Genomic DNA, 19,698 nt, shown 5'->3' with positions numbered 1-19,698 from the left:
ACGTTGGATCGGGGTGAAATAGCGGACCTTGTATTAGCAAGTCTGGGGCTGTTGGTAGTGTCAGAGGCTGTCCGCTGGCTAGCCCCTGGATGGTGGAAAACCATGGCCTCCGTGGCCATCTTGGAGCCACCAGGATGACTGTTGCCTGCTCCAAGATGATCTTCCTCAGGAGGCGTGGGATTAATGGGAATGGTGGGAATGCGTATAGCAGGCCCGGCGGCCACTTCACCGTCATCGCATCTGTTTCCTCAGCCGTCGGCTGGAAGAACCTCGAAAAGAAACTGGCTGTCTGGGCATTCTCCGGCGAGGCTAGGAGGTCCACTTCAGGAGTTCCGAAGGTTTTGCAGATCAGGCGGAATACTCGTGGGTTCAGCTGCCATTCTCCTTCTTGTATCTGCTGTCTGCTCAACCAGTCTGCTTGGTTGTTTAGCTTTCCCTTGATGTGTTGCGCTTCCAGCGACAGAAGGTTTTCCTCTGCCCAGGACAAGATCTTTTCCGCTTCTTGATGCAACCTCGGGGACCTTGAGCCCCCCTGGTTGTTGACATACATTTTGGCCGTCACGTTGTCGGTCCTGATAATGACGTGTTGTCGTTGTAGATCCTTTTGGAAGTGTCTTAAGGCCAGAGCTATGGCTCTGGTTTCCAGTATGTTGATGGCGAGTTTTGTCTCTTTTTCCTCCCATCTTCCCTGTACGTATTTTTGGCCGAGGGTGGCTCCCCATCCCTGCAGGCTGGCATCTGTGAAGACCTGGGACGCTCCCCGTGTAGGTAGCTTGCCCTTCTGTAGGTTCCTCTTGATTAGCCACCATCGGAGACTGTTGCGGACTGAGTTCGGGATGACGATATTTTTGTCCCGCTTTTGGATTATGTCCCATTGAAATCTGCGCAGGAGGTGTTGCAGTGGCCTGGCGTGGAATCGGGCCCACTGGTTCAGGTCCATCACTGATATGAAAAGTCCCAGGAGGCTGGCTGCCTTGAGCAGCGACGGTTGCCTGGCGGTTAACAAGGCTGAGGTTGCTTGCTGGATTCTCTGGATCTTTTCTTCGGGAATGAACAGTGAGTCCTTTGCCGTGTCCAGGATGGCTCCCAGGTGCTCGATCCTTCTGTTTGGTTCGATTGAGCTCTTTTCGAGGTTGACCATGAACCCGTGCGCTTGCAGTGTGTTCTGCACTCTGGTGACATCGATTACGCCTTGTTGCCTGGAGCTGGACCTGATTAACAGGTCGTCTAAGTAGGGATGGATGTGGATTCCCTCCTCTCTCAGACGAATTATCGGGCCATTAGTATCTTTGAGAACGTTCTGGGGGCCGTGGCCAGTCCAAATGGGAGCGCTTTGTATTGGAAGTGTTGCAGGCCCACCGCAAATCTCAGGAACTTTCGATGGGCCTGGTGGATCGGGATGTGCAAGTACGCTTCCCGTAGGTCTAGGGAGGTCAAGAATTCGTTGTGCTGCAGGGCCGCAGATATAGTTCGGAGAGTTTCCATACGGAACCTCGGCAATCGAATTGATTTGTTGACTGTCCTTAGATTCAGCACTGCTCTGCAGTCCCCATTTAGTTTGGGGACTGTAAAAAAGTGTGAATATGTGCCTAAGAACCTCTCCTGCAGTGGCACTGGCTCTATTGCCTGGATGTTTACAAGGTGATCCACTGCCTGGAGGGTTAGGAGGGCCTTGGCCGGCCGTGGCGCCAACGGAGATGGTATGAACTGTGGTTTTGGAAACTTTGCGAACTCTATCACATAGCCTTCTTGAACTACCTCCCGGGCCCACCTGTCTATCTCTGGGGCCCTGCCCGGCTGACTTGCACCTGGATAGGCGTCCCCCGATTGGGGTCTAGGTAGTCATTATTTTTGAAGTCTGGCTTGAATGGTTTTCCCTGTTTGTTATGTTGTTTTTTGGAAGTTTTTTGTTCGAAAGGAGCTCTGTTGGCGCTTACTGCTGCTGCCAGCTTGGTTTTGAGGACTCTCGGAGTATCTGGGGAGCACTCTGTTGGAAGCCAAACGTGGTTCTGGAGTTGGTGTTGCTTTTCTCCTGTCTCACCGATTTGGGCATTGCCTTCTTTTTTGTCCTTAGTTTCGACTAGTACCCGGTCTAGATGTTTGCCAAATAAAGCCTCTCCAAAATAGGAGTAGAGCCGCCACCACGTTTTGACCGAGCATCCGCTTGCCAGAGGCGGAGCCATGCGTTTCGCCTGGCGATCATGGTGGACGCCATGGCCCTGGCTATAAGAGCGATGGCATCCAGCGTGGCATCCGCTATGAAGGCAGAAGCCAGGAGCACTCGCTCCACTCCCTCTCTGGTGGCAGAGTCCATAGCAGGGATCCTTTCCAGGATCCTCTTGAGCCACGCCATGCTGGCTCTGGAGACCGTGGAGGCCGGAATGAGGGCCTTAATGGCTGCGGCCATCCACTCGTGTGCCTTTCGGAGGGCTGCCTCCGACCTTCTATCTAGCGAATCTCTAATATTTCCCTCTCCTTCCTTGACGACCAGGTCCCCTGAGTGGAGAGCTGCCACCGGCTCGTCTATGGCTGGTGCCTGTAACATTGTATGGAATTGGGGAGGGACCAGGTATGTCTTTTTCACGCACGGTGGGAGCGTTTTGTGTGCTGCTGGTTTAAGCCATTCTCTTCTAATGCGCCCCACAAAGTATTCCGGGAACGGAAAAAACTTTGCCCCTTCCTGGTCTGGAGGGAAGTAGTCTAGTTTGCCTTTTGGGAAGCCCTTAATGGGCTTTGCTGGAACAATGTCAGAGTCAGGGTCTGCTGGGGGGTCTTCTGCCCCCTCCTGATCTTGCAGGTCCAAAGCTGATATGGACTTCGTGATCAGTAGTTGGAGGTCCTCTAATTTAAAGAATTTCGGGGACTGCTCTGTAGCCTCTATGGCTGTTTCCTCTCGCGTCAGAGAACCTTTCCTCCCCTGTCCCTAGCCGTCCTCGGAGGAGTTCTCCTCCTCCTCCGGGAACTCAATGGGATTCCCTGTACTGGCGCCTTCCCTCCGCCTCTCTTTGGCTGGTCGTGGCTGCCGTTTTACTGCGGCCTGCCTGCGCCGCCCCGGCGCGCCTCTCCCTTGCCTCCAGGGCCTTGTCTATTTGTTCGCCAAAAAGCTGCGAACTCTTCTGGCGGCGCGTTGTGCCAGGTCATGGACTGCTGTTGCCGCGGTTGCTGGCTGAGAACTGGGGCCTGTGGACTTCGCCCCCTCCCCCTGGGGCCCCGGCTCTTGCCTTGTCGATGAGGTGGTTGCATGGACTGGGGCTTCTGCTTCTTCTTGGCCGGGGGGGAGCACCGGGGACTCCGAATCCCGCATGGGGTAGGAGGAACCGGTGTCGGAGCCGCCGCTAACGGCTGCGCCCTCGGAAGGCGCCAAGCTCCCAACTGTTGCAGGTCCGCGCGGGCGCGGTCCCGTCCTTGCCGGCTGCTTTCTTCTTCTTACGGAGGTCCTCTGCTGGAGCCTCCGTGAAGGCGATGGTTTTTGCCCTGCTCGATCTGGTCCCCTCCGCAGCGGAGCGGCCGAATCCCTCCCTGGAGGGTGTGAAAGAGCCAGTCGACATCTTGGCGGGAACCGCGTGTGCGGCGAGGATCGTAGTGAGCTTCTCGCTCCTGGTGCTTTAGGCGCGAATGTGTCTAACCTAATCACTCCTCTTTTCCCTAAAGGTTTCACACACTAAGCGGGGGAGGGAAGTGACACAAAACACCAAGAAACAAGTACACACACAAACTCAACACAAGGCTCCTACGTGCTAGATCCTTAAGGAGCTAAGCACAAACGCATGCACTCCTTGCAGGCAGGAAAGAATACTGAGGCTAGAAGGAGTCGTGACCTCACAGGAAGAAGGCGTTACTTCGTTAATTAGTTCCTGCCTCCTTGCAATTGGTGAAGAAGACACCCTATCAAGATATCCCCCGCCTCCAGTAGAAAGCTACTTTGCTTTCAAGAATACCCTGCATAATAACATTTAAGAAAGCAGGACATAAAGCTTAGGAACTACATGAAAGGCAACTTCCATCATAATTTTGGAGAGCAGACCAAATTGGTCCACCCACAACCATTCTTCAAATGCAAATATCTACAATATTTGCTACCCCTAAAAAGTGAAGTTAGCCACATAAGCAAATAAGCAAAGCGTGAACGGATTAATTCTTCTGTGTACCTTTATTTCATAACCAGTCAGGAATTTCATTTCTATTGACTTCTTCAACACACTCTCTCTGTCCATGTCAGCAGCTGCCTTGATTAACTATGGGAACAGAATCAAGAAAAGAGTTCAAAAGCAGGAAAGGATGGAGGAGACGCTCCAATTAAGTACCTTCCACATCATCAAAAGTGAGCTGTCTCTTAGTTAAGGCATGCATTTCCACCCAATGAATACTGGCAGTTTTGAGAGGCCCTAAATTTCAACCATTATCACATAAGAGCAAACATGATGCCTAAATTCCATTGTCAGTTACAGCAGAAACAAAATGGAGGCATCAATGGTTAAGGGTATTTTGCAATGGTTTGCAGTGGAAGAGGACAGAAGTCCTTCTCAATAATTCAGTTATTTTTCTGAGCAGGCAACAGACAAAAATTGTTTCCTTGAAATTGAGATGGACTTCACGAAAACAGTGAGTGTGCTGCAGCCTACTTATACTGACATAGAAAACCTTCACATTAGTGGAAGGCTTTTTTGAGAACAACAGCAAGCTGTCACACCAGGAAAACCCCATTTCTTTGTCATTAAGCAATTTCTTTTTCTTCAATGTTGCCAGGGGCATGTCGGTCTAAACCCATGTTTGTTAACCCAGGCACCTGGAGAGTACAGTTAATGTGTCTTCAGAGTAAGAGGCAATGTACAAAGAACCATGTCATGTCTAGTGTTACAGCTTGAACAATCAACCTTAAAGTCACTGAGCACCTAAAGTTCTGATTAGTGTGCAACAAACAGGCAAACCAGTGTAGGACTACATGAGAAAGGAAGAGTTGAAATATGCCTAAGGGAGGCAAGCTATGTATTTTCCAATACATCCAGGCTTCTGAACCAGTGACACAAGCTGACCTGAGCATACGGCCAAGGGTTCTCACCTCAATGTAGACATCCGTGAACTCCAGATCAAAACCTCTTGTTGCTCCAAAATCCAGAAGCGCCACCTGGGTAAGAGACATACAAACATGTCTACTCCACAAAACAAGCCATTGCCCAGAAAATAATGTATGGTAGAAAAGGTCAAAGATTTGATCCATTCTAGGGGGTTGATGCGTGAGCCACTTTAATACATCCGCTTCTCAATGGGCTTACTGAAAATCTATCTAAACATTTACATTTTCTAGTACTGCAGATATTTATATATAACCATGCGATAGGAAAGAGATGAATTATTGGTCCCTAGTGTTAACAAAACAAAGAACAAAAGTTGTTTTCAATATGTCAACACAACTTTGAAGGGGCAGAGAGAACAAAATGAGAGTTTATAAAGAAGCAACCAAGCAGAATAAAGCCAAAATATTTCACGGAACAATATTTGAACATGTCAGTTAACACCCCTAGGTGCTGCAGTGCAAAGCTACCAACATGGCCTATTGCTAAACTGAGGTGTGGGAGTGTGCAGGTTAACCCTTGGAAATTGCTACCTCAGGAAGTTCATTTCAAAAATCTCCTAAGCACATGGCTGGCAGCCTTTTTCAACCAACCTATGACTTATAAAACACCCCTCAAAAGAAGCCAGAAGACAACTACATCTGTGTCAGTGCTGTCAAGTTGCAGTCAATTTTTGACAACCCAGTATGTAGGGTCATGGCAGGAGACGTTCAGAGGTGGTTTGCCATTGCCTACCTCTCCATAGGGACCCTGGACATCTCTAGCAGTCTTCCATCTGAGTACTAAGCAGGGACGACCCTGCTTAGCTTTCAAGACCTGAGATGAGATCAGGCTAGCCTGGGCCACTCATAATCAGGGCTGCTACTGTGCTTCCTTTGGGCCAAGATGATATAAGTGCAGACTTTTACTGATCTCTTACTTTAGCGCTAGGTGCATTCAGAGGCAGATTGGTTACTAAGACCGAAAAGGAAAGTCCTAGTGAGCGAATGGGCTTGGGGCTATCCCAACCCCAGGACAACCCTGCATGCAGTAGGCAGAAACCATCCCAGCTGTGAGCTGGAGGCCTCCAGGGGCTGCTGCCACTCCAGGCCAGTGGCTCCTACCCTGCACAGTGCAGATGAGTGCAATCCAGGCAGAAACAAAAGCAAAACTACTCCCTCTCCCCCCCCCCCTCCACTGGAGCAGCTGGGCAGGATCCTCTGACTCCCTCCACTTGGTTTCCACCAAGCCTCTTCCAGGGTCATTTTTGCCTCCTTGTCCTGGTACATTTACTTTTTTTGCCTGAAGTGACTAAGAGACTTCTTACACTTTTAAATTCTAAAAATATGCTAATGAATCTAATGTTATATGCCAACTAAACTGTACATTCCACATTTTGTGTTATTAAAGCAGCAAGACAGGCTTTTCTATAACATTTGATTATGTGTTCCTGCATTGCAGGGGGTTGGACTTGATGGCCCTTGGGGTCTCTTCCAACTCTATGATTCTATGATTAAGCACTGCATATACATTTTCCCCAAAGTTTCAATTTTATTTTTAGTTGGAAAAATGCTTTTCATTTATTGTTTTAAAATGTCCATCTTTCTAATATAGTCTAGTGCACTTTTTTCCTAAAAGTCTCCAAAATACAATCACAGATTCCTCAACGAAAAGATGAACAACAACGAGCAGAGTTCACTGAAACACAATTTGTTGCGATGTGCCTGGGCACATTCTGGAACACACGTGGTTCACATACAACAACTGTGAGGCCTACCAAACTTGACCAATAACTTGTGCCTGCTGACTGGGGACCTAGAAAGTATCCCAGTATTCTCGGCAATACACAAGCAACCTTTTGCCCATGTGGTGAGATCCCTAGGCAGGGAAGTCAACATGGATGGCACAAAGGCTGATCATTATTGTGCCCTTACAGAAGATAAAACATCTCTAAAGAGTCCAAGGGGCGGCCACTATGTCAGGTCCTAGAGACTGTCCATATGGCACATATCAGTGGACTCCTATGTTGATTGTCAAGAATTCCTACCTTCCCACTGGTCACATCTAGCACCAACCATACTGGTACTGTGAAATATGCTCCTCTTCCTTTATACTGTTATCAGACTCTAGATTCCTAGATGCCACATTCAAGCTCCCTTTCTCAATTACCATCGTCAAACTGCACTAAAATGTATTGTCAAAGGCTTTCACGGCCGGATTCAACTGGCCATGAAAGCCTTCATACTGTGTGAAACAGACTTCTCTGTGTGATACACCTCTGAAGATGCCAGCCACAGATGCAGGTGAAACGTTAGGAACAAGATCTACCAGACCACGGCCACACAGCCCGGAAAACCTACCAGAACCACCTACTCTAAAATCTTTAACCGCTGGCCTAAAGGTACAAAAGCGCAAGTCAGCATCTACCAGAGCTTACCTTGTGAAATTCTGGGTCATAGAAGAAGTTGGACCAGTTTGGATCAGTCTGCATGTATCTGAACTCAAAAAGCTCTCGCAGGCACAACTGTAGTATGTTGTGGCAGATCTGGAAGTATTGCAATAGGAAGAGGGAAAAAAATGCAACAATTAACAGCTAAGTAGCTTCCTTGCACTTCCTCCTACTCAGAACTTTAGGCATGCAGAACATATTTCATGGGCCCTCAAGGATGCTCTGGGACGGATTTCTTGCACAAAGTTTTTCTTCCAACTTCCAGCCAATCATGAGAACTCTGCCCTGAGAACTGCTGCAGATGCTTAAAATCAATCATACTAGTGTGCCAGCTAATCACCGCAACAATTCCTCAGAGCAGTTGTTGCTATATATCATGGTCTCTGATTCTAAGGATCAGGGACAGGTGGACAGACTTGTGTTGTGGCTTAATCAGTAGCCCAGATTGGAGAAAATGGCAAGAGGAGAGCGCAAGCTTTGTGAAGATGTAACTCAGCAAAGAGGCTTTCCATGCACAGATTTTTATTGCATAGTCTCAAAAAATGCTGTCTAAACATGGTGAGTGAGCATTTAAAAAAATATGCAGCATACAAATGCAGACAACAGAGCTAGATCAGGCTCCTTCTGTACGCCGAGTGTATATCAGATTTGTTTACTGTGTGAAGCAACATAAGATGCCAGCATAGCTTAGCATCCTTGGGAGGCATAGGGTAAACTGGAAGTCTGGCACCCAAATGTTTCACTTGTGGAAGCATGCTTCTGTTACCTGTACCTGTAACTATTTCACATTTTGTCAAGGCCACATACTTTATCCCTATGACAGAATCCACACATCATAATCACTCCTGTTCATAGAGGTAAATCCAGGAGATGATCAGTTGACAGTAAAATATCCAATAATGTGTGGATCAACACCAAGACAGTGAACCTGTAACTGAACTGTCAATATATTAAATTCAATATTAGCCATAGTGGTTGGTAGAAAAACCAGCTACTTTGAGGATGCAGCAAGAAAATTTAGATCTCTGAAGTATCACAAGAAGTTCTCTTGCATAGACAGCACACACTATTCCTCAGTGCCACATCAACAGGCATTAACCTGTTGGAGGCCACACACACAGCTATATTAAAATACCCGGGCAGTTCCATCTGCCAACGCAGCAGCAGCTAGGATAGCTTGTCCTCTTGTTGACTCTCCAGCTTTTACTATATACAGCTCCAATGCCCTTTTGTCCACCCGTCCCCTGTTTTACTGAGAGGTACTTTTCCAGCAACATTTGGCTGCTAGAGCTGGCCCAGCTACAAAACCTATATTTGGTTACTTATGCAATGAGAAAGTGATATATTCCCCTTTCTGGGGAGAAGAGATCAGGAGACGATTTCTCCGCCAAGCAGGTCACCTATGCATAAGGTCACATGCCCCCAATGACACAGCTTTCAAAGATGAAGAAACAAAGGGAGTGCACTGGCCTGGTAGTAGAGAAAAGGCCTTTGGGAGCACAGAGAATCCCACTTGTTTTCACTATACGCAGTTTCAAGGAGGCCTCGGCCTGACCCATAGCTTGATAGGAAGCTACCTGATCACCACATATGAACTACTTCAAAATTATCTGAAGTATGAGAAACAAGACCAGACAAGCGAAGGAAGGTGGCAATCTGAAGCAATGCATCTGCTTTTTATATCAGAATACATTCTGAGAGAGTTTGCTATAGACCTAGCCTGTCAGGTTAATAGATACCTGGTCACCTGTTTAAAAACTGCCTTCTGTCCACTAGGCAGGAAAGCTTCACAAAAACTTTACTTCTTGTCCAACCCAAATGGCTGATACCAGCACAAGCAGCCCACTAATCTTTACTACACCAGCAGACACACTTCTAAGGATGAGAGTGGACCCAGCCAGCATTATGAAATTCCATTCATCAGTCTACTGAGATACCTCCCTAAAGAAGGCACCTATAAGATCAGAGCAATAGGTGGATAGGGCACTTAACAGCCACCAGCATATATCACCCTTGCAAGTGATTGTCCCTCAAGTGGCCTCAGTGTTTTCCACACAGGGGACAGTCTTGAGCGGTCTCCCCATTGTTGCCAACATTGCTGTGGCAACAGGGCTCCCACATGGTATGTTTCCCAGCCCCCAGCAGAGACCCCACCCCCACCCCATGTATTGAAGCTACTGGAACTTTCAGGTTAGTTTTTTAAATTGGATATTGCAATAATGTTGTAACAATATGTATCAGGTTCTCTGAATTCTCATCTATTTAAACAAAAGTTTCTAGCCCCTTTCATTGCACAGATATAAGGGGATAGGCATATCTTTCAAACAAAAGGGATAGAGACTTAAAAAAAACACAGGAAACACAGGAAATCAAAGACTTGATACACATATTGTTATTAACAGTATTCAACTGCTAATAACAACAAAAAAAACAAACCTGGATTGTGCAGAACCTGTATCCCACATGACTTATACTGTCCCTTTTATGTTTACCTAGGGCCGTGGTGGCAAACCTATGGCACTCCAGATGTTCATGGACTACAATTCCCATCAGCCCCTGCCAGCATGGCCAATTGGCCATGAAGGGACAACCGATGAACAGGAGGTTATTTTTCTTTTAAATGGTGATTGCTATGAGGTGTTGGAAGCTGTGGCAGGTGTAATGTCTATGCGGTCTAAATTGTGTTAACTAAGAGGCTGTTATGTTATGTTTTATATATGCCATTAAAGGTAGTGGAATAAGAAAAAGTTATACAAAAAACAAACCCTGCCCACCACCCTGAAAGCATGACCACTGCAGGTTCAGTAGCATGGGGAAAGACTGCAGTGTGGATGGGGACCAGGAAAACCTGAACTTTCCATCCACCTAGCTGCCAGCCATCTTTTCCTAAAGTTTTGAAGCAAAACAGGTTTGAGAATGATCACAAAGAAACCAGAGAAAAACGGATGTGCACAAATGCACCATGATTGGTGGGGAAGCAGGCAAAGACCCACTTCCCACAAGCATCATGTCTGAGACAAATAACTCTAGTGAAAAAGACTCTCCATTTCAATTTCCAGCCTCTCAAAATGCTATAACAAGGAGCAGCGGGAAGGATATGAGCCCACCCTCAGCAATTCTCCCTTGCAGCATTACTCCCAGTATGACAAAGGAAATTGAAGTCCAAACGTTATGTCTCTATAGGGGAAAGATAATCATGCCAAATGCTTTCCGGAAGTTTCTCAATCATAGCTGTACTCAGGTGCAAAGCCCAGGGTGAATTCACTGGTGACAAAAAGCAGGTACAGGCAAGCAACCTATTTTTCCAGGCTAGCGGTTCCTTGTAACGTTTAGCTTACACCCAAGCTGCCCATGCCACAGAGTCTCCCACAAAACAGTGCAAGACAGTCGCGTTCTGCTCTGCTGTGAACTTGTTTTCATCTCCCCAACAAGATGGAACAGAAGACTGCACCTCGTTCCGGATCTCCTGGCTTAATCCTTCAGCTTGATCCAGAGGAAATCCGGATACCAGCTCAGTTGTCAGGACATGCTGGCTGCACAGCTCATCCACCACAGTAGGGACATAGAAGAACGGGTGGTCCTTCAGCAGTTCCCTGGAGGACAGGAAATAAGAGTTAAGAACCTGTGTGGGATTCTCTACTCTGCACAAAAGCCAATAATAATAATTGTATGCCATCAAATCATGGCCAACTCCACGCTTGCCCAAATACCACACATATCTAAGCCTTTCAGATAATTCCAACATTACTGTCCTCCCACTGAGCTTTATCCATACCACATGCTAAAATGAGCGGAGAATGAGAGACGATAGTACAAGGTAAACATACTTGAATTTCTTTGCACAAGCAGCTTCTCTCTTGTAGTCGCACTCCAGGGCTAATTCTCTGCTCAGAACTTCAATCAGATGCTCAGGAAAGAGACCTAGAAGCAAAATCGCAAGAGGAAGAACCAGTTGAAAAGTTGACAGGGTTCATTTTTGTAAACAGCTAAGGGTTCTCTGGAAAATGAAATTAAGTTCTTAATTAAGGTCCAATACACATGTCCCTACTTTAACTTGCCACAGCTGCAGATCTCTACCCAAAAGCCAAAAGGCAGAGTTGACGTTCTCCAGATGTTCATATGTCCTACATCCAGAAAAAATTTACTACTGATGCACTAATGACCATCCAGCAATGGCAGAGCAGTTGCAAAACTCCCCCACTGGCGCACAGAAGAAACAAACCAATTTTGGGGTAATTCTGTTCTCTCAAGCAACTTCACTATTGACTGCAAATATTTGTCTCTGGACTGAATGTGTACAGCTAGATCACATATGCACAAAATCACACAACCCAACAAAATGGCCAATGCTGCTGCTCTCCTCCCACAAGCCACCCCTTTCATAGTTTCTTATGACTTTACCTTCTGGAAGAACGTTGCTCATACTCAGAACAGTCATCAGATTACTGACATCGCTATTGATGCTTTGGGCCACACCAGGATACTGCAGGAATGAAAAGTGGTCATAATCGGAGAGTAATTCATCTGAAACTAATCTCTAAATATACTCCTTTCCACTTAAAGGGTAAGCCACTTAAGTTCCCACATTTCTTAATACTGATTTTTGAAGTGTTTCTATTTGCCTTTTTACCCAATTCTCCCAAAGCAGTGTGCATTAAAGCAAAATATTAAACATTTCAGAATTTTAAAAGCATTCAAAATACAGAAATATAAAATATTTTAAACAGAATAATGTAAACACATAAAGGCACATAACATAAAACACAAAATAAAAAGACTCTTCTCCCTGCAAAGGAAGTTCCAAAGTTTCAACAACATGATTGAAAAGGTCCTTTCCCAGGGAGCCACCCATCTAGCCTCAGAGGGCGGGGGCATCCAAAGCAGAGCCTCCACAGTTGCTGGATAGTTTCAAATAAAGGTAAATGACCCTTCAGTATGCTGGACCCAAACCTTGTAGAGCTTTAAAGGCAGATACTAGCACCTCAGACTGGGCCTGGAAGCAAATTGGGAGCCAGTGTAGATAGAACAAGATTGGAGTGATATGGTCCACTTCAGTCAGCATTCTCACCACACCATTCTGTACCAACTATAGCCTTCATACAGTCTTCAAGGACAGTCCACATAGACCAGACTGAAATAATCTATCCTGGATTACCAGGGCAAGCACCACAGGAGCAAAATCGTTCCTGCCCAGGAATAGCCACCAGCCAAGGCATTCTGCCAATCCATCACCCGGGCAACCAAGGCTATTTCACTCCCATAGCCAGGCCTGAAACCAGACTGAATGGACCCAACCAATTTGCTTAATTCAGGAATTCCTGAAATTGCCCAGCCCCCATTAGTTCAATTGCTTTGTTCAAGAATGGTGTATTTGAAACTGGATAGCAATTCAACATTCCTGGGTCCAGAGTAGGTTTATTTAGGAGTGGATGCCCTGTTGCAAACTTCAAGGCAGGGACAACCATCCCTTCTCGCAAGAAGACTTTTCTGTCTCCTGGATTCAGCATGCCAGCCCCATGTCCTCTCATATCCACAGATTTAAGCAGCCAGGACAGTGCAAGAATCATATAAGACAGTAGTAGGGCTCAAACTTCTTAGAATCCTGTCCACAGCATCAAACTGGACAAACTGAATGGTGTCCCACACAACTGGACAATGCTGGGACTACCCAGCATTGCTAATGTTTATTGCTAATGTTGAGTCCACGTTGGAAGGAATACAAGAGATTTTATCCACAAAGTGCTGAGCAAAGTGATTGCAGCAAGCTGCGAAGTAGTCCACTACCTCCTATAGGCCAAACCCCAGTGGCCCCCTGAGCAGCTGGAAGAGGTCCCACACAGTGAACTTGCAAAGGTAGTAGAGAAATACCTTTGAAAACTAGTCACATCCATTAGGCTATGGTGGGTTGGATCATTTTAATTGATCCTCCCCCCGGGAGCCTTGGTACCCCTGAAGCTATAAATACCAACACAATATGCCATTTTGAAGCACATGACACACTAAAAAATAAATGAAAATATTGCTGACATCCACTAGAGAATTACCCAGAAAAAAGCCCTTCAAAATAAATACAGCTCTGTTCTTAAATCATTTTCCAAAATGTCACTTTGGGCAATCTTCTAATCACTTGAGTGGAGGGGAGAAGAGGAACAAGCATTATCCCAAGCTTACTGGGACTGCCCAAAGCACAGTTTGTGCATCTCAGAAGCTCCATGCTGATACACTTGAAACACAACCTGAGAAATAAACAACTCACGACACTCCCAACCGGGGCAGCGGGGGAGGGAACTTTCACAGCTTAACACCTGCGCTTTGGATAGCAGATTGGCATGAACAGCTGCAACAATAGTAATTTTCCAGCACTTTTAACCTGGCTACGATTCAGAATAGGAATGCCTCAGTGAACTAGTCAAGGCCCCGAGTGCTCAGGCCTTTCCTCCAAGGGGCTCATGGCTTTCACGCATTGCTCTCCCGCCTACATTTTGTCCTGTGCTAGTAAAGTCAGACTATAAAAGTGTATCTGGCCCAACAACATCCAGTGAGTTTCAAAGAATAATCTAAGTCTCCAAGATGCCAGTTGAATATGTTAACCATTACATTACACCAGCCATTATACCACACCAGACCCCTTCATTCAGTATTTTCAAACTGATCTACTCTCCAAGAAATTAAAAGATGATAAATACTACCAAGTCAAAGAACAACCAAGAATTACAGCTAATGGCAGCACCATTGTTTACAGATTGGGGATTTCCACAAATTATTCCTGATGTAGGAAAGTGTTGTCAATTCACAACAAACGTATGGCAATTCCACAGGTTTTTCAAGGCAAGAGATAAGCAGAGGCGGTTTGCCTTTGCCTGCCTGTGAACAGCAACGATCTCGGTGGTTTCCCAAATATTAACCAGGGCTGACCCTACTTAGCTTCCAAAATCTGACTAACCTGGATCATCCAGGTCAAGGCGCAAATTATTCCTACAACTGCCTAAACATTAAAACGTGTACTCTTTTCAGGACTAATAGGAGAAACAGGGCTTCCACATTCTGAGCTGCTATTAAACATAGCAGGAATCTGTGAGAAACTCACAGGGAAATCCCACCTACTCCTGATAGCCTCCATTTCCTCCAGCAGCTTCATCCTCACTTTACTTCATCGCAAAGTAAGCCTCACTTCATATGCACACTTTAGAAAGTCAGCTGGTGCGTTGTTTCACGCATGTATGCCTGCTCCCATTCGCACTTTTCAAACAAATAAAGAACTTAACCAAGAAGGATTGAGCTCAGTGAAATCTTGCCAATTAAACTGAGTGGGGGAAAATCAAACACATTGGTGAAGTACTTCTGTCTAAATGACCCCAAAGATGATGAGACAGCAATTCCCACCCCACTAACACAACTGCTGATACAGGAGTTACAATTAAAGTGTTATCTTTCAGCACTGATATTTTCTTCTCTAAAACCCTTGTGCACCAGAAAAATGTACTAGTTAAATATCTGGGGGTTTCCTTCAACACTGAGGTCACTACAGGCCCCATACAGCATTTCTACCCAGCCCTGCGCCTCTGCTACAGCCTCTTCTACAGGGATCCTCGGTACAGATCCATTTTGTACACAATAAATTCAAATAATTGATATATTTTCCTGAACTTGGGGGGGGGGGGGCCTTGCTCTTTAAATTGATATTTAAGAAGGGTGCCATCAAATGCCAAGGGCACAGCAACCTGTAAGCCCACCTGGATCTTCATGGCAACTTCTGTGCCATTCTTCAAGCGAGCCAGGTGAACCTGTCCAATTGAAGCTGCAGCAAAGGGTCGCTCTTCAAAGAATTCTAGCTTATCACGCCAGTTCGGGCCAAGGTCACTGTTCAAAGTTTTCTACAAGCAGAAGAACACAACATTGTTTTATTTTCCCAGGTAGAAATTTTCAAATTCTGCTATACACCGAAAAGATCAGAGATTCAGTTCAGAGTAACGGTAACATATGGATTTTTTTTCTTTTTAAATGTCAGAAGGTAAGGGTAGCCTGAAATAAATACAACTGGCTACTTACTGACTTCCATAATATGGCTAGATACTTGAAACAGATAGCCAAACTTCAAAGACATAGTAATACACAGTCTATATGAACACAGTCTAACAACAGTTCATGAAGCAGGCCAGAGGGTAATAAGGGTGGTGTTTGGGTCTATTAACTGGATCAAGAACAGCAGAACACCTGTGCATTTTTCAGCATTCTCCATTGCTACATCGGTCCACTTCCCCCCATCTGAAACCCTAAATCTATGCCTTTCCCACTTCCAAATACATCTAAGCCAAAATCTCCTCACCATCATTTGCTTCAGAGGCATGAAGTCAGCACTCTGGCGGACACGCTCAAAAATCTTCTGCAGGTGAGGGTTGATGAAGGCATCATCTGCCAAGAAGGAAGTGCAAGATCAAAAAAGTAGTTAGAGAGGGATGGAGAGGAGATTCTTAAAACAAAGGGAAGTGCATATCTATCCTCTTCTCCAGCCTCAGCTCAACAAGCCACATCCAACTACTCAATTTTGCCAATACTGCCCTCAACAGCTTTTCTTTTGTATCCCAAATACTTAGGGCCCTGCATATTCCAACAAGAGTGCATAGATCACTTGTTTTACAAAAATAAAGCAACTGAATATAGCAGCTTAGATATAACTTGAGCATTAATCTGCATAGTGAATCTGGGTTCTGGTAGTGAGGGGCAACTACCTTCTGAGGCATCCCTGGCATTGCTCATAGATTTCCAAGCAGCTAAGAGGAATCAAAGAATTAAGTTGAGACACTCAGGATGCTGAATTGTGCTCCCAATGCAATTATTCCTGTAGGTACACAGTATTTCCTGTAGGTACACAGCATGACGGTGTAATCTACAGAGCCCAAATGATGTCCCTTACCATGGGTATTATATATCTCAGCTTCCAGAAGCAAAGGAACAAGTCTGAGATTCCCAAAGATGGGAAAAGTTGTGTAGATGATGTGGAATCTTCAAGAAAAATCTTATGAATTCAAGCTGAAGCAGCTGTATACTTTTAGTTTGCATTAAAGCAGATTAAATGGAGATGGGGCAGAGAAGAGAAGTGCTTGACAGTCTGAATTCTCAGAAAAAAAGAGGGAGAAGAATCATTCTCCTAAGGATCTATCTGTTCTTAAGAAGAACAGAAGCAAGCTTTATAGTTGTCATCTCAGTCCTCTAATGAAGTTCCTACCAAAGTTTATTTCTTCCTATTCTGTTTGCATAACTGCTGTCCTTGAAGGTTTTCAAAGAAAGCTAAAAGGGAATTTGGTACTTCAGTTTTTTGATGTCCAGCATCAGAGCAGATGCTTAGATTATTGGGGGGCGGGGGGTGCCTCCCATTCCAAGGATTCAATGCCACAATATACATGTAGTGACAAGTCATGGGGGAATAGGCTATGGAAATCCTTGAATAATTCCTCCTCCATGGCTTACAAGGAAATGATGTTTGCTTTCACAATACCCCATACTTGGCTGCTACATCAAAATCGAGGGTTTGTTCTTCCCACTGGCATAGGATTCCAAATGATGGTTTAATTCTAGTTTGAAGAGAAGACAGCAACCAGTTTTTTGTAGTTTAATCATAACAAGCTATGGTTTGCTGCGAAAGCAGAATTAATTTCTGTGCAATGCACAGGGGAACAGGAAATAAAGGAGCCTGGTGACCTTCTTGTTTTTGTAATGACAACTCCATTTATCTTTATGTGTGAACTGTACTTACAATTTTAAAGCCATTGCAGGAGAACCAGCTAGCCATCTATTTGTGCTGCTGTCTTATGAAGACTCTCTTACAGCTGCCCCCAAGAATATCTGCACACAGCTGAATTTGGCAGATCACCATCAACAAAAAACAGTGCTTGATCTTGGCACGCAACATATTTCCTCTATAAGCGTCTGCAACAGCAGCTACTGAAATCCACCCTTGCATTGGAGACCAGTAATTAAAGAAAAGTTGCTGTAGTACATCCCCTAATGGGCGCCTTCCCTGCAGCTGGCTCAGTTGGGCAAGACACCACAAACCGTTTGCAAGTTTCAGAGAGTGAAGCAACTGAAAGTAGATGGCAGCTAGCAAGTTGCATCAACCTCTGATTAACAGACCAAGCCACACAGTAGTCAGCTTGAGGCTGCCTGTCTTCCTTGTCCATTACAGAAATACAGAAATGTATTCTCCCCCATGAGGACAGCAGAATTTAAAAGAGGAACACAATTAATTTCCTCCCCACTAACCTAATATTGCCTGAGCTCTGGGTTGTGTTTATGTCTCTAAAACTGGCACCATTGTGCTATCGCTAGCAAAAATATGGTGACATGCAAACACTACAGAAGCCACGTTGGCACGCCTGCTCTTGTGGAAACAGTTACTCCTGTTACATTTGTGTTAAATCAATTCACTTCTGGACCATCTACACACGCAGTTCTGTTGATGTCAAAATTCTTATTTCCTTTTATGCCACAATGTGCACTTTGACAACTGAATGTGAAACTCAACTGGACTGAGTTGGTAAGGCTATGCAGAACATCCCACCTTCCAATGATTCCTAGTTAAAATAAAGCACTGCAAAAGAGAATTTAACCTGATACAAAGATGCAAAGGATGTACAATTTAGAATGGGCAGTCACCATTCAGTCACATTAGCCGTTACACAGTTAGGACAACAGGATCTAGTTGATTATCATCAATCAACGAACAGTATATTAACACTTAGTCACCAATTAATCCGAGGGGCTGGTGAGATTCTAAAACAAAACCTTTAAAGGATCTGGAAGCATTTAGAACTTTAACATCCATGCCTTTCTCTTTGTGTCAGTTCTGGCTGTAAAGCTCCTCTTATTATTATAGCTTGGCTTCTAACTGCAAGCATCTGAATTGGTCAGTATCAACAAAAATCAGCTGTAATACATCCTTCATATCCAGATCTTCTATATTACTAAGAGACATTGCTTTTTAACAGTAAGGGGTGGCATCTTGCCATGTCGCTACAATACTACATCATATCCTCAGTTTCAATTAAAATAAACCAGTCTATCTAGGAATAAGTTGTAAATTCTATCATGAAGTTCTTTGTTGCCTGACTGTTCAGGTAACTATACTTGTGTCTTAAACTTTCAGAACAATGGGCACTTTCCTCAAGGTTTTACAACATGTAAATATACTTAGCTGATTAAAGGACAGGCAACTTGAAAACTAGTGAGTGGCTCTTTAGAAACAGGGCATACTTGTTCATGTGTGGATACTGGTGGGAGCGCCTTGCTGCTTCCTAGCTCTTCCAAGCCTTCTAGTATGAACATGATAAGACAACAAAAGACCAAAAAAAAAAAACCGCCAAAGAAAAAACAAGGTATTTTGCACTTACCTTGAATGCTCAGCATTTGGCCCAACTTCAGGGCAGCTCCCCGAACCTTGCATAGGGTCCTCACAATTCTTTCTGCATTGGCCTCTGACAGAAAAGGGCTGGAATCCGTAACAGCCTTCTTTCCTGAGGGCAGCAGGAAGTTCATAAAATCCATTAAAACCCAATCAACCAAGTTATGATTTTTGTTTTGAAAGCCCTAGTTCATGTAGCACAACACACATCAGCACAAGAGAGTTTCTTTGCAAAGGCAAATCAGAACTACAACACTGGATTTACTTTTTTCTTAAAATGTCCTTTTTAAAATGTACATTGCTTTAAGTACTGCTTAGAGCAAAATCACTGTTCTATCAGTAAAATAAATTTGTAATAGCTTGTCTTCAATACAGTTCTTGACATTTCCATGGCTACACAGTCAAACTAGAACAATTATTAGAATTTTAACTGTCCCAAACCGAAGCCTAATTACCATTACCGCTGGATTGCTGAAGTTACTTAATTGTTAGTGGGGGGAATTAAACCCTGTGAAAATAGGATTAGAGAAGACATCATCTTTCATTTGTTCATCATCTTTTATTCTAAGCGTCATATGGAATTAGAGAGACACAGACCTGGATCCTATGTTACGAAAGTATCCAAAGGGACTTTCCAAGGTCTCTCCATCCATGGTAGCATAATATGGACCCCCCCCCCCAGCTGTGCCCCAGGGGTCAGTGGGCCCAGGAGCAGCATGAGTGATGAAGTGTCTGCAGTGGAAATTTGTTATTTATAGTTTGCCTTTCTTGCTAAGACTCAAGGCAGATTACATAATGTT

The 19,698-nt window shown here is 44.9% G+C and overlaps 1 protein-coding gene across 2 annotated transcripts in view; it reads right to left on the bottom strand.

The window, feature by feature from the left end:
* Window positions 1-19,698, bottom strand: part of COQ8A (coenzyme Q8A) — a 70,232-nt gene that overhangs the window by 4,955 nt on the left and 45,579 nt on the right. For both annotated transcript variants that reach the window (XM_048508404.1, XM_048508489.1), the window contains exons 6-14: window positions 18,888-19,010; window positions 15,827-15,912; window positions 15,234-15,374; window positions 11,902-11,983; window positions 11,328-11,421; window positions 10,952-11,093; window positions 7,489-7,596; window positions 5,060-5,125; window positions 4,149-4,235 (exon numbers count right to left, since the gene is read on the bottom strand). In XM_048508404.1, coding sequence (XP_048364361.1) covers window positions 4,149-4,235; window positions 5,060-5,125; window positions 7,489-7,596; window positions 10,952-11,093; window positions 11,328-11,421; window positions 11,902-11,983; window positions 15,234-15,374; window positions 15,827-15,912; window positions 18,888-19,010 — 929 coding nt within the window. The remainder of the gene's footprint in view (window positions 1-4,148; window positions 4,236-5,059; window positions 5,126-7,488; window positions 7,597-10,951; window positions 11,094-11,327; window positions 11,422-11,901; window positions 11,984-15,233; window positions 15,375-15,826; window positions 15,913-18,887; window positions 19,011-19,698) is intronic.

This window comes from Sphaerodactylus townsendi, linkage group LG01, assembly GCF_021028975.2.
Source record: "Sphaerodactylus townsendi isolate TG3544 linkage group LG01, MPM_Stown_v2.3, whole genome shotgun sequence".
Classification (NCBI taxonomy): domain Eukaryota; kingdom Metazoa; phylum Chordata; class Lepidosauria; order Squamata; family Sphaerodactylidae; genus Sphaerodactylus; species Sphaerodactylus townsendi.
This window is presented reverse-complemented; position numbering and strand designations above follow the sequence as displayed.